Source organism: Petaurus breviceps, unplaced genomic scaffold (assembly GCF_028583685.1).
Source record: "Petaurus breviceps papuanus isolate PSGF00001 unplaced genomic scaffold, PetGlider_PUasm1.0 115, whole genome shotgun sequence".
NCBI lineage: Eukaryota > Metazoa > Chordata > Mammalia > Diprotodontia > Petauridae > Petaurus > Petaurus breviceps.
In genome coordinates, this window is record NW_027185612.1 from 2,275,774 (window position 1) to 2,289,636 (window position 13,863).

At 46.6% G+C, this 13,863-nt stretch overlaps 1 protein-coding gene across 2 annotated transcripts in view; it reads left to right on the forward strand.

The window, feature by feature from the left end:
* The first annotated feature begins 458 nt into the window (after positions 1–458).
* LOC138157996 (arf-GAP with GTPase, ANK repeat and PH domain-containing protein 3-like) overlaps positions 459–13,863 on the forward strand; it is a 36,984-nt gene continuing 23,579 nt past the window's right edge. The window contains exon 1 of one of the 2 annotated variants that reach the window (XM_069083834.1): positions 459–1,065. In XM_069083834.1, coding sequence (XP_068939935.1) covers positions 744–1,065 — 322 coding nt within the window. In that variant the 5' untranslated portion in view covers positions 459–743. Of the gene's footprint in view, positions 1,066–1,762; positions 2,136–13,863 lie in introns of those variants that run through there. The other variant, XR_011167529.1, reaches the window with a different exon arrangement.

Sequence of the window (13,863 nt, forward strand, 5' to 3'; positions counted from 1 at the left end):
GGTCCCTCCTCTCTCAGCCAATCAACAGGTACTGATCGAGCACGCATAGAGCATAAATCGGTGTCCGGGCACTGTCCGCTAGGCACCTGGCATGCCGGGTCACTTCAGCCGATGTGAGGAGCTGACCCTGGAAGGAAAGAAGGAGGCAACTGGGCAGTCAATCTGTGACCACTCTGTGAAGAGACTAAACGGAGGGAGTGGTGCTGCCTCCAAGGGGTAAGGGGCTTGGGAGGGCTTCTGGGGCGATGGGGGCATTTGAGCAGGACTCCCTTAGGACCTGAGGAGAAGGGCAGAGATGCTACGGGCAAGTAGGGGGTGGGAGCGGAGGAGGACAGAGAGGCGGCGGGCAGCGTGCTCCGAGGAGGGGGAGGGGACAGAGGCGGGGGCGGCCGCCAGGGGGGGGCTGGGGAGAAGGGCAGATATGCTAGGGGGGGGTGGGGGGTGGGGGCGATGGGGGGGGGGGAGGGCCCGGGCGGCGCGCTCCCGGTTCCGTTGTTGTTGCTGCTGCTGCTGGTTGCTGGTGGGAAGCAGCGGCGGGCAGCGGGATCGTGGCTCCGGGAAGCACCCGGGGAGCGGCGGCCACAGCGTCTGCAGCAGCCGCGGCAGCGCGTCCGGGTCTCCGGCTCCATGAACTAGCCCCGCACCTCCGGCTCCGCGGTCCCGGCCCCTGCTAGACCCCGACCCCCGCCGCCGCAGAAGCAGCGCCGCCCCCGCCCCGGCCCGGCCCCCGCGGCTCCCGAGCCATGAACTTCCAGGCGGGCGGGGGGCAGAGCCCGCAGCAGCAGCAGAGCCTGGCGGCCTCGGGGGCTGGCGGCGGGGGCGGTGGGGGCGGAGGGCAGTTCGGCGGCGCGGGGCCCGGGGCTGGGGGCGCCGGCGGCCCCTCCCAGCAGCTGGCGGGAGGGCCCCCCCAGCAGTTCGCGCTGTCCAACTCGGCGGCCATCCGGGCCGAGATCCAGCGCTTTGAGTCGGTGCACCCCAACATCTACGCCATTTACGACCTCATCGAGCGCATCGAGGACTTGGGGCTGCAGAACCAGATCCGAGAGCACGTCATCTCCATCGAGGGTAAGCCAAGCTCGGGGACGCATCTGGCTTCGGGGTCGGAGGGGCCCAGGCCACTCCATCTACCGTCCGCAGGGGGCCCGGGACCGGACGTGGCCAGCCGCGTCCGCGGGCTCCTTAGGGCCCAGCCAAGCCGTTTCTCGACGGAGGGCTTTGTAGGGTTGGGGTCTAGGCCATGCGGCTTTCCGTCTGGAAGCACGTCAGGCAGGGCTGGGGTCCAAGCCACGTTATCCTGGGACCCTGGTGCAGGCCACCCCCGTCTGCAGTTGGGGGACGCTGCTCCGCTCCTCCTCGGGCCCAGGGTGTACGTCAGGGTGAGGGGCGCGAGCCCGCGAGATTGAATGGGTAGGGGGAAGGTCGAGTTTGACCAGTGAAAGGGCCAGGGGTAGGGGGCCAAACATCCAGAACTAGAAGCGCGGGAGGTGGGGCTGCACTCGTGGAGGCGTCTAGGCAGCTGCTCTGTCCTTCCCCGGGGGGGCTGGGGATCCGGAGCCTCCCTGGTAATGGCATCTTTCCCGGGCCGGGCTCCTCCCGGCCCCCAGAGGCTGGCGCTCGCCCCCGGCTCCCCTCCCGCCCCTCACCCTTCACACACCCCCACGCCGCGGCTGGGGAGCTGCGGGCCGGGCCTGGCGCGTGGTTCGGCGCCGGGGGCCGCGTGGGCGCGGGCCCGTTATTCCACGCCCTCCAGTCCCCACCCGTGCTCTGCGGAACCGCCTGCTCAGATCCATGCGGCTGCTTCCTTGGGAGCCGCCCCTGGGGCGCTAGAAGGAGTGGGGAGGAGGTGTCTGGGAGGGGGCAGGGCTGCGCCCCACTTCGGTGCTTTCGGAGCTCAGGGTCTGGTGCCAAGACTGAACAACCCCCAAGAGTGGGAGGCCGTTTGTGAACTTCGGATTTTCGAGCCGTCCCCCAATTCTTAGCTCATAGACCTCCGATCCTTGGCAGAGGGCCAGAGAAACTCAGTAGCACCCTAACCTTTGAGCACCGGGAAGGCGTGGATGGAATGAGACTTGAGCCATCAGCCTGCCTCGTCAGGGTCCACGGTTTGATTGGAAAGGAAGGGTCCCTGCCTCCCGGTAAGCTGAGGACCCTGCAAGGCCCAAGGGGGAACACAAAATCAGGAAGTAGTTTTTGCTGTGGGGAATATACCCTTGTAGATCCTGTCTGGATCCCGGACTTGGCCTATCTTCTCACCCTTCCTTATCCCTCCCAGCCTTTCTCACCTGCGTAAACTCCACCCACTTTAGGAGAGGGTAGTAAAAGCTGGAGTGGTAGGTACCTTCAGGCTGCAGAGGAGTAGGCAGGGCCGGGATGTGACTTGCTATAACTGAGGCATTCTGACTTCTTTCCCTTCTAGTTCCCCTTTTCCCATACCTCCTCGTCCCTTTCCTCCCAAGGCTGAGTTCTCTGTGAACTAATTAAATAATACAGTGGCAGAAAAAATCCATTAACATGGATCTGAGTCAGTGGCCTGAATCATCATTGTGGCTGTACAACTGGGTTTTCTCCCCAAGCTTTAGAGTATGGCATTTCTGTGGATTCCAAGCTTTCACTGAGGAGGTCATGATAAAATTCCCCTCCTGTAAATGTGAAGGGGAGGAAAGAGAAAGACAATTCCATGGTCTCTCTTCTCCTTGGAATAGGGAAGAGAAATTCTAAACCATTGGGAGATTCTCTGGGACCACCCAACCCCACCCCAGTCCCAATTTGGAATGTGAAGAGAGACATTAAATATTAACAGGAGAATTTCTGGGACAGGTAAGGAAGGAAGCAGCTGGCATTAATAACATTCTGGAAGTGTGAAAGACCTCATTAGGTTTATGAGAATGCTCAGTAAGTATTGGGGATAATGATAAACCACTGGCCTGTCTTAAGAGACTGATGTTACTACCTAAAACTTGGGTTTGAGGATCTTTATCCCTTTCTAGTCAGAGGTAGCCTATTCTGGGAGCCCCTTGGGTATTTCACTACTCTCTAAAATTCAATAAGATAGAAAAAGAAATTCTTTTGAATCAGTTTCCTCATTACTTTTCAAAAACATGCACTTCTCCTTGTGTTCCAAGACACTTTTTTGTCTTGTTTAAGTAACTACCAGTCCTTTATGGCTCTAGTCCATTTGTCCCATGATCTTGACATTTCTCATCTATAGCTTCTCTCACTTTACAGATTTTCCTTTGAACTGTTAGGGTGTCCCCTCCCCCCATTTTCTTGCCCTCCTCAGCCCTTCTTTCAACTACTTTCTTTTCATCCATCCTCAATACAATGCTTAAAGGCCCTTTCCATATACCTTGTCTCTGTGGTCATAATGTTCCCGTAATTATTTCCTGTCCTGTGGGTGAAGTCCAGGCTTCTAGTTAATTTTCTTTATTGCTCCAATTCCATTTCATCTCCAATTTCTTTCTTGCCCACCACTTTCGCTATAGACTTGAGGATTTTTTTTTTTGGTGTTTTGTTTCTTCTCCAATCTTAGCCCTGCCTCTCCTATAAATGACAGCCTCTATTCATCTGTCAAACTGTTTTGCTTCTGCCTGATAAAATGGTCTCCTTGCCTCTTTCTGTCTTCTCTTCCTCCTGCCCCTTCACTTAGAATCTTTCCCTGTTGGTCTTAGAGGCAGATTTCCTATTTCACCATTATCCTCCACAATCACCTCCCCTCTAAATAATGATACCTCCCTACACACACACACACACACACACACACACACACACACAATGTGGTGTCAGAAGACCTGTGTTTGATTCTCAGCTCTGCTGATTATCTTGTGACCTTGGATAAGTCATCTAGACTTCCTGAGCCTTAATTCTTTCTGTAAAATGGGCATAATTGGTGTACTCCTTTTCAAGACAAATGAGAGAATCAAATGAGAATGCATGTAAAGCAATATGTATGATACATTATAAATTATCTTAGATCATTCATTTTATCTTTCTTAGACTGTCAACTCCTTGAGGGAAGGAGTGACATCCTCTCTATGCCCCAAAAGGTTTTCCAGTTAGCACCAGTTAATACTTTGGACTATTATGGTGAATTGTTGATCCCATCCCATCCCAGAGGAAGGAGATGAGGCAGTTAGCTGCTGAGAATTTCCCTCTGGGGGCTGAGGAAATGGAACAGTAGAATTGCTCTGCCTGTCCCATTTGCTTTGAGCACTCATCCCCAGGGTGCATAGGTAGAATATGGTACCACTTTAACCCATACACATTGAGAATCAAAGAAAGAGAACTTATGACTTTTGATGCTAAAGAGGAAGAAAATTTCAGTAAGACCGCCTTTTAAAAATACATACATTTTTATTTGTTTCATGAAATACATCCCAAATTCATGTAAAAAAATTTGACATTCATTTTTTTTTAAATTTTGAGTTCCAAATTCTCTCCCACCGCTTGAGAAGGCAAGCAATATGATATCAATTATATATGGGAAGTAAAACAAGTCTTACCAGTGAGACTGTCCTTGGCTTTAAGGGGGAAGGGCCATACTGAGTCAAGAGCTCTCATGCTTAGGTTCCTTAAATCCTTCTTTGACTCCGTTTTTTTTTTTTTCAGGCAGTCAGACACTAGCAGTTGTGAAATATACCTGTATAATACCAGGAGATTTTTGGCTCTTTTCCTCACCCCCCCAATTCATTTGGTGAAGGTGCAAAATCCTTTGGACAATCCATTCCTAATAACTTCCATGCATCCCAGTCTTTCCCCTTCCACCTCCTTGGTTCAGGCCCTTTGTTACCTCTTGTGTAGATTCTTGTAATTGCCTTCTAATTTGACCCCCTTCCCCCCATTCATTCCCCTCTCCAGTTCATTCTTCACACTGTTGTTGCCAAAGTAGCAGTCTTAATACCTAGGTATGATAGTGCCCTACTGAATAAAATACAGACTGTATAAGCTGGTATTCAGGAACTTCTACAACGTTTAATCCAATTTACCTTCCTGATTTTATCTAATACACTGTTCTTTCCAAGCATTCTCAAAGTCAGCCAAAATGTTTTTCACCTTGTTTTGTCGTCTTCCACTTATCTCCCCCATTTCTAGGGCAGGTCACCTATTTATTGAAATAATTGATATTGAAATATCTCCTATTTATTGAAATCCTGCCTTGGAGGCCCAACTCACGTGTCATTTCTTCTTTGAACCCTGGGTTTTTCTTGTATAGACTCACTCACTTCTCTACCCACCAAACAATCAGATGTGCAGAGAAGAAGAGACTAAGTAGAGTGACCCTGACCCCCCCCCCCTTTGCTCATCAGAAAGTTTAGTGGGAGTGAAAAATATTTGTAATTAATCTTCTTTCCCAGGTTTGAAGAAAAGATGGGACCCCAGAGGAATAGCTGTCTTTTTTTTTTTTTTGGCCTTTTGGAGGGCAATTGGGGTTAAGTAACTTGCCCAAGGTTACATGGCTAGTTTTTTTGTGTGGGTATTAAGTGTCTGAGGCCAGAACAGAACTCGGGTCCTCCTGACTCCCGGGGCTGGCGCTTTACTCGCTGTGCCACCTAGCTGCGCCTAGCTTTGTCATTTTTATAGTCATGACAGCATAGTACTTTTAGTTAATACACAGTAATATTGTGATGTAGTACTAATGCCATTATTTTTATAAATAAGGAAACCGAGACTCAATTTCAAGGTATCTCAGTTAGGTATCAGAGCTGGGGCTTGAACCTGTGTCTCTGAATTCAGTATTCTTTCTGCTACATCATGCTGCCAGAGAGAAATTGACCATGCTGTGGTTTTGAGGGAAGAGATGAGAATGTTGGGTGTGAAGTTAGAGGCCTGGATTTGAATCTAGATTAAATGACCTGTAAGGTCCCTTCAAGCTGTTAAGTTCTCTTTCTTTATAATCAGTAAAACTCTGCCTTAAAGGGTGTCAGGCTCTTCAGGTCTAGGCTGTGGCCCTATAGGACTAGAGTCTCATATGTCACCACCTCAAATAAGATGCTGTACACATATTTTTGAAACATTTATTGATACAGTATCAACTTTTTTTTTTATACCACAATCATCTCTCAATATATACCACCTCCATCTGTCTAAAGACATTTCCCCTCTCCCTCTGTAACAAAAAGTCAAGCAAAATTAATCAACTCTGGAACCATATACTTGTGTATACAGCATTCAATACCCATAGTCTCCCATCTCTAACAAGAGAAGGAAAATACATTTCACCATCTATTTCCTGAGACCAGCATTTGTCATTTCATTTGATCTGAGTTTAGCTGCCTTTTAATATCATTTCTTTTTTATGTGATCATAGTCTCCCACAGATATTTGAGTCTTCTGCTTGCTGACAGTCTAAAGGAGACCCTCCTACCCCTTCTTCCATAAGGATAACCTAACCATATGTTTATGACCGTACTAGAAACTAGAGGCCACAAGAAAATTGTGATGGGGGCCCTGCTTTCATAGCAAAGCTTACAGATCACTGAGGAAACAGGAAAGACATATAGAACAATTAAGAAACCAACATAAGACCATCCCTTAACGAAGTGCTGAAAACAATGGTTCCGTTGATAAGTGCTGCAGTGGTTGAGGAGAAAGGGATCAATTTTTTTTGTTCTAGTAGTCAGGGAAGACTTAATGAAGGAGGTAAGGTATCAACTCAGCCTAGGTGTGCAAATGAGATTTGTGTGAGCAGTGGGCCTTCCACTCTGGAAGGGAAGCCTTGAATAAAGGTTCAGAGATTAGAATGAACATAGCAGATGTAGACCAGCATGATTGGAGTGGACAAAAGGTATCTCTCAGGGAATCTTGGAGAATAATAGGACTGGCCAGTTATAGTGGGCTATAGGAGCCGAGCAGAAGATTTCCAGACTTGATATAAGAGGCATAACGACTTTGCCCAAGGTCTCAGACAAGAGTGACCTTGTGGTTTGGGGGGTGGGGTGTGGGGAGTAGCTTTGAGTGAAGCCTTTCAGGGACCAGAGGGAAAGGTGGCAAGGGTTTCCTGTAAATGCTCAAAAGACCTTGTGAGAGGGGAAAGTTTTGGGGAATGAGAACGATGGAAGGGAACTTGAGAGAGTCCCTGGTTGGCAGTGAGATCTAAGGAACAAGGAAAGGCACTGAGATTTGAGTGAAGCCCTCCCTGGTATTTGCTATGTGAAGTGGCCTCTCCTCAGCTTCGCTCAGCCTCTGAGCTCCCCAGTTTGGCACTTAGCATATAGGAGCAGTCCCCCCCTCCCCCCAAGGGCTGCCTGGCCCTGATGCTGTCATGGCCACTCATGTGAAAGAATCCCAAGCTTTCTGAGAATCTGTGCCCTGTAAAATAGGGGAAGCTTCCAGGAATAGTAGAAGGTGCCCATGAATTGAGAACCAGGGAGCTAGGGTACAAGTCCTTCCTTCAGCACTTTCTGATTGTGTGATGACTACGGGCAACGCAGTTAGCTAACTTTTCTGAGCCCGTCTTTCCTGTGGGGATAATAATGCTTGGCACTCACCCACCTTACAGGCTTGTAAGCAGTTAAGTTCGATGTAAATGAGTCATTATTAATTTGGGGGAGGGGGGGAATACAGACTTGTGATTTTATTCATGTAGGGTGATCCTAGTGAGGAAACTCCTTCTCCCTCTTCGGATTGGGAAGGGAAGAAACATTTATTCAGCACCTACTATTGTTCCAAACATGATCTCATTTGATTGGTGACTCTTCTTGCACTGTGTATCCTCAGATGCGACTTGCCCAGGTCACACAGCCAGTATGGATCAAAGTCAAGACTGGAACCTCTGAGGCCAGCTTGTTGTTATTGTTACTAATAAGGGAAGAAACTGAAAATCAGGAGCAGTTTTCATAGCCTTATTACCTTCCTGCTAGACTCCCTACCCCAAAATATCTCCTGTACTGCCTGAGCCTTTTCACTTCATTATGTTAACTACCTGAAATTCTATATATAAGTCTGTGGGATTAACTATCATCCTCTTTAAAAATGCAAATGAATGCCTTTGAATTAGTCCAGTCAGATTGTTCTTCCTAATAAATAGCCCAGATCCTATGTACAGAGCCAATGGGAGTTTTAATTGGGAAGAAGAAGGTAAATAAGTTTGAAATACTTTGAAAGGTAGGTAGGCCATGATGGGGGACTCAGGTCTAGCTGCATTAGAGCATAGGTTCCTGAGGAGAGGAAGGTCTTTAGGAAATAGGAAGGAAACAAACATTCATTAAATACTTACTGTATGCCACTACAAATAGCATCACAACAACCTTAGGAGGTAGGGTTTTTGTTTTTGTCTTCTAACCATTGAGAAAAACTGAGTCAGACAGTGGTGAGGTGACTTGCCCAGGGTCACACAGCTAGTAAGTATTGGAGGCTGGATTTGAACTCGGGTCTTCCTGACACCAGGCCCCAGATGAGTGAGCAGACTTAGTCTGCTGAGTCCTCTTTTCCTAGCACCATTGTGGGTGAAGTGGGCATGGGACCCTAACCATCATTTATATCATTGTTTCCATGAAAAAATCCATCCCATATTCCAGACGTCCTCCAAATAAACCCTTTTTGCACATTGTGTAAGAAGGAATGTTCTACTACTGCTTTCTATATAATTTATCTTTTCACTTATCTCCCCAAATATATTGTGAGTTCCTTGTGGATTTAACTATTCCCTTCAATACAGCAAATATTTATTAAAGCCAGAAACCCCATCCTTTGCCCTTATGGGGCTTTTAGTCTAGTAGAGGGATATAACTCATACATCTCTAAGTAGTGCAGAGTGATCCATGATAATAAATGGAAGGCAATTATGGAACGTGGTCCATCCGGGAAGTTTTTATGGAGGAAATGGCATTTCAATTAGGCTTTGAAAGATGGCTGGGAATTCAGTAGAGGGGGGGTGGGAGAGCTTTGCTGGCCTAGGTGGGGAGAATGCAGGTGTGGGCATAATAATATCTAGTAAGTCTGTTTAGAAGGCCTCTTCTGCAGCACTGTGGGAAGTCTTCCGCTGGCCTGCCCTCTGCCTAGGGATCAAATAATTTTTAAAAATTGGTTCCATTGATAACTGAAATTGCCCAGAAGGGAGTGGTGGTTATGGGGGAGAGGGGAAATGTGGGGAATGGGGAGTGCAAATAAAGGCCAAGGGATCCAATGAAGCTTCCTCAAGAAAAAGTTTGGCCCCTTTATTCAGGAGAACTGCATTCTAGTCCCAATTTCAGCTCCATCTTTATGAACTTGGACACTTCTCTTTCCTGGCCCTCTTTTCTTAATAAATGAGGGGGTTTGATGGGAGGCTTTGGTCCCCAAATCCTCTGGTTCTAAGTAGGTGGCATTGTTTTCTTTTGGAAAATGTGGAGTCTAGGAAAAGGGGAGTTTTAGGCAGCTAGGCCCCTACTGGGCTGTGGAATTTAGGAGAAAACAATTGTGATCCCTTGAATCCTGGGATAGGAAGGAAATGGATAAACAAGAAACCGGTGTGTTGTCTGTTTTGAGCTCATTGTATGCCTGTCAGTGGGGTGGGAGTTTGAGGGGGAGGCAAGAACTTGACCTAGATAACCTTTAAAGTTTCTTCCAGCCTGAAGTCTGTGATGCCATGCAGGGTCTTGGTTTCCTATGAAATGTTAACAATACGGAGGAGAGTTCTAATCTCCCTAGGTCATGTAGAAAGAACTCCAATTGGGAGCATTCCCTTCTCCGTAATCCCCAGGGCTTAGCACAACATCCCATGTGTGCTTGGCATCTCACACATAGGTTGAGGAAATAAATATAGGGCTGGTTAACAGGACTGGGTAACTTAAAACCCGTTGGTAATTCCTGTTTCAAGTCATAGAATCATGGCATCTTGGGAATTAGAAGGGTCCCTGGAGACTGGCTAGTCATTCCCTGCTCATATTTCAGATGGAGAAACCAAGGCCTCAAGAAGGACAGGCCACACAATTCATTGGAGCATAGGTCTTCAGATGGGCTTTAGTTAACCTTATCTACCAAATGAGGGGCTTAGACCACATATCCTCCAGATTCCCTTTCAGAGCTAATCCTTAGGCTAAGTTCTTTGCCCTCTCTAACATGTGGGGCTTACCTTGGTCACAAATTTTAATCTCTTCTCTGTGGGAACTACAAACCTGTCTCCTACCCATTCTTATAGTGAAGGTGTTAATGAGCTACCAGATGGCCAGAAAGGAAACTGATCCAGGGCTAAGATCCAGAGTTAAGAGGAAGAACCCAGGGAGCTGGGAACCTGGTTAATTCACAAACTGCATAATTGACTTCTGCAGAGAAGAATTGAGGGCAGTTTACTGGGGACATTTTCACAGAAACCTAGTAGTAGTAGTAGTAGTAAAGGAAGTCTGGCATCCTGTCACCTCAGAAGTGTTAAAGAATAAGGCAGCTAGGTGGTATAGTACATAGAGAGCATTGGGCCTAGAGGCAGGAAGACCTGAGTTCAAATCCTACCTCAGACACGTATTGGCTATGTGACCCTGGGCAAGTCACACTGCCTCGGTTTCCTCAATTATAAAATGGGGATAATAACAGCGCCTACTTCTAGAGTTCTTGTGAGAATAAAATGAGATAACATTTGTCAAGCTCTTAGCACAATGCCTGGCATATAGTAGGTACTATATAAATGCTAGCTGTCTTTATTGTTCAAGTTAGTTATTGTTTATTGTTATTAGAAATCATAACAGCTCAAACTTTATATGATTCCATAGGATAGGAATAGGAAATGAACCTGTCATTTCTTTTGAAACTTTTTTTTTTTAAGTAATAGGGGTTAAGTAAATTGCTCAAGGTTACATGGCCACCTATTTCTGTGTGTGGTGCTAAGTGTCTGAGCCCAGATTTGATCCCCAGGTCATCCTGACACTGCAGCTGGTGCTCTTACTTGATGAGCCACCTGGCTGCTCCTTGTCATTTCTTTTGCTTAGGAAACTTCCAGGTAAGGAAACTCCAGTGACTAATGCAGGTCCTCACTTTTTCTGCAGTCTTAGAGAAAGAGTTGTCTACAACATTGAGAGGTTAAGTGACTTGCCCAGAGTCACACAGCTAGTAAAAATCTGAGGTGGGATTTGAACTCAGCTCTTCCTAGCTTCTAAGCCAACTCTGACTATTTAGTGTTAAGGAATGTTAAGGGGTCCCCTGACTAATACTAGGTTGCCTCTCCATGTAGTTGTTCATAACCCTATATGGAGTTTTATTGGGAGAGATGCTGGAGTGGTTTGCCATTTCCCTCTCCAGTTAATTTTATAGATGAAGAAATGGAGGCAAACAGGGATAAGTGACTTGCCCAGGGTCATATAGCTACTAAGTATCTGAGGCTGAATTTGAACTCAGGAAGGATGAGTCTTTCTGACTCCAAGCCCAGCACTCTATGCACTGGCCCACCTAGAAGCTCCCTCTCTCCATAGTATTTTAAGTTTAGAAAGCTTAACCCTGCTAGGTGTAGTGTCCATCATTAAGCATTTCTTAATTGCCTAATTGTGCCAGGCACTGAGTCAAATGCTGGGGGTACAAAGAATGGCAAAAGACAGCCTTTGGAACTTACAATCTAATGGGAGAGAGAACATGCAAACAATTATGTACAACCAAGATATAGACAAGATAAATGGGAAACCTTCAACAGAAGTTAAGAGGGGACAGTGGAAGGTGGGATTTTGGCTGGGACTTACAGGAATCCAGGGAAGTCAAGGGTGTTGAAGGCCTCTGATTCCCACCACCTACTGGGAGGCTTAAGCTGCTAGATCGCTTGAGTTCAGGAGCTGTGAGCTACAGTGGGGCTAAGCCCACCTCTCTAAGGAGCAAGCCCCTTGGGAGTAGGGGATGCCAGCTCAGGTTAGAAAAGGAAATTAAGTCTAAAGGGCAGCAATTGAGGCAGTGGAAAGATCTGCTGGGTTTTGAGTCAGAGGATCCGAATCCTGGTTCTGCTTGTTTGCTTTACCTCTCTGGGCCTCAGTCCTCTTTGTCTGTAAAGGAAGGAGGACTACATTAGGTCTTCTAGGTGTAATAGAAAGGGATCTCTTTGGGCCACATATTCATTTTTAAAACCACTCATTAACATCATCTGTGTCGCATTTTTATTTATTTTGTTAAACGTTTCTCAATTAATATTTTGATCTAGTTCTGGTCTTACTTGGGAGTTTTGCTGGCAGTAAATGTGACATCTCTATGTATGGTGCCTTCAGCTCTCAGTCAATGGTCTTAATTCCAAGATGGGGAATCTGTGGCCACATGTGACCTTCTAGGTCCTTAAGTGTGGCTTTTTGATTAAATCAAAATTTTACAGGACAGATCCTTTTCAAAGGCTGCACTTAAGGATCCACTCAAGGCCACAGGTTCCACACCCATAGACTCTTAAGTGATTGTAGTTGGGCTTGAATTTGAGTGTTCCCGACCCCAAGACCAGTGCATGCTGTCTCAGTTACATTATGCTTCCTCTTTAAGCATGAAACTTGTTTTCATTTTAAATGTTTTGGATATAAATGTTTCTAAAATTTCCCTGCCTTCTTATGTAGATTATACTGAATATAAATTAGCTTTAAGAAAAATAATTCAGATTCATCCTTGTTATTGAGTTTACTTCCATGTTGTGTGTCGTACTTAACAAAATGCCTTTCCTCACAAAAAGCCTGTAAGGTATGATTATTATCTTGTTTTATATATGGGGAAATTGAAGCTCAGAAAATTTAAGAAATGTGCTTATCAGTCAAGTATTTATTAAATGCCTACTATGTGCCAGTCACGGGGTATATAGAGACAGAAAAGAAACCATCCACTCTCCTCCCACCCCCAAGGGCATGTAATTAATCAGGGGAGACAGCTATACAGGGTAATTTTGGGGGAGAAGACGCTGGTGACTGAGGGGGTCAGGAAAGGCCTTGTGGAGAAGATACTGCTTGAGCACCATCCAGGCCAACATCTTTTCAGCTTAAGTCCTGGGGTCCCAGTATACCCTGCAGCCTCAGGGCCTGTTAAGATATGCTGGGCTGTTTGCCCTCTCCTAAATAACCTCTGGCTCCTCCTGTGTTTTTAATTTTCTTAAATCCGATGTTTGTGGTCTTTCATTGCAGTCAGGCTGTCTGATACTGTCAGCTCCTTGATGCTACCCAGTGGCTCTGTCATTAAGTGGACCAGTCTCCTGCTTTCTCATTTGTGGCCTGGAAAACTTGACAGTCACAGCTATTGGAATTGTAGGTAAAGTAAAAGAAGGGCAGGTGCCCAGAAAGGAAGGGCCTGAGGGACCCTTGATGACCAGAGTATGGTAGAGAAACATTACAGCTACTCCAGGCCCTCTTTTCTTTATGTTTCTATAGACTCACAGGATTTGCAAAGTACTTTCCCTAGATTCTCCTTTGATCTTGACAAGAGCCCTGGAAGGTAAGAAGTACGAGCATTATTACTCCCATTTTGCAGATGAGGAAACTGAGACTCAGAGATTCAGTGACTTGACTGAAGACATGGTGCCTGCCACTGAGCGAGGATTCCAAACTTGGTCCTGGGCATTGGCCTGCCTAGCTGAATTTTTGTATGGGTGAGGTATTACTGCACACCCAGGTCAGAGTTTACCAGTCTTTCATAATCCTCATTCTGTCATCACCCAAAGGGAAGCAGATGTAGGGAGAAGAATCCTCATTGTAAAGGGAGTCATTTTTGTGTATCAGTCTTTCCCAGCCCTGACTGCTTTTTGATCTAGTAAAATGTCCAAATTCTTCAGTAAGGTCTGCCTCGCTCCTTCTGTTGCTGCAATGTGGGGCTGAGGGAGAGGGTGGCTAGCAGCAGGAGATGCTTGGAAACAGGACAAAGAGAGAAAGAGGTTTGTTGTTAGTTTATATTTTCAAAGAAAGGAGAACCTTTGATAGCAAACGTTATGCTAGACCCAGTAGTTATTGCAAAATATAG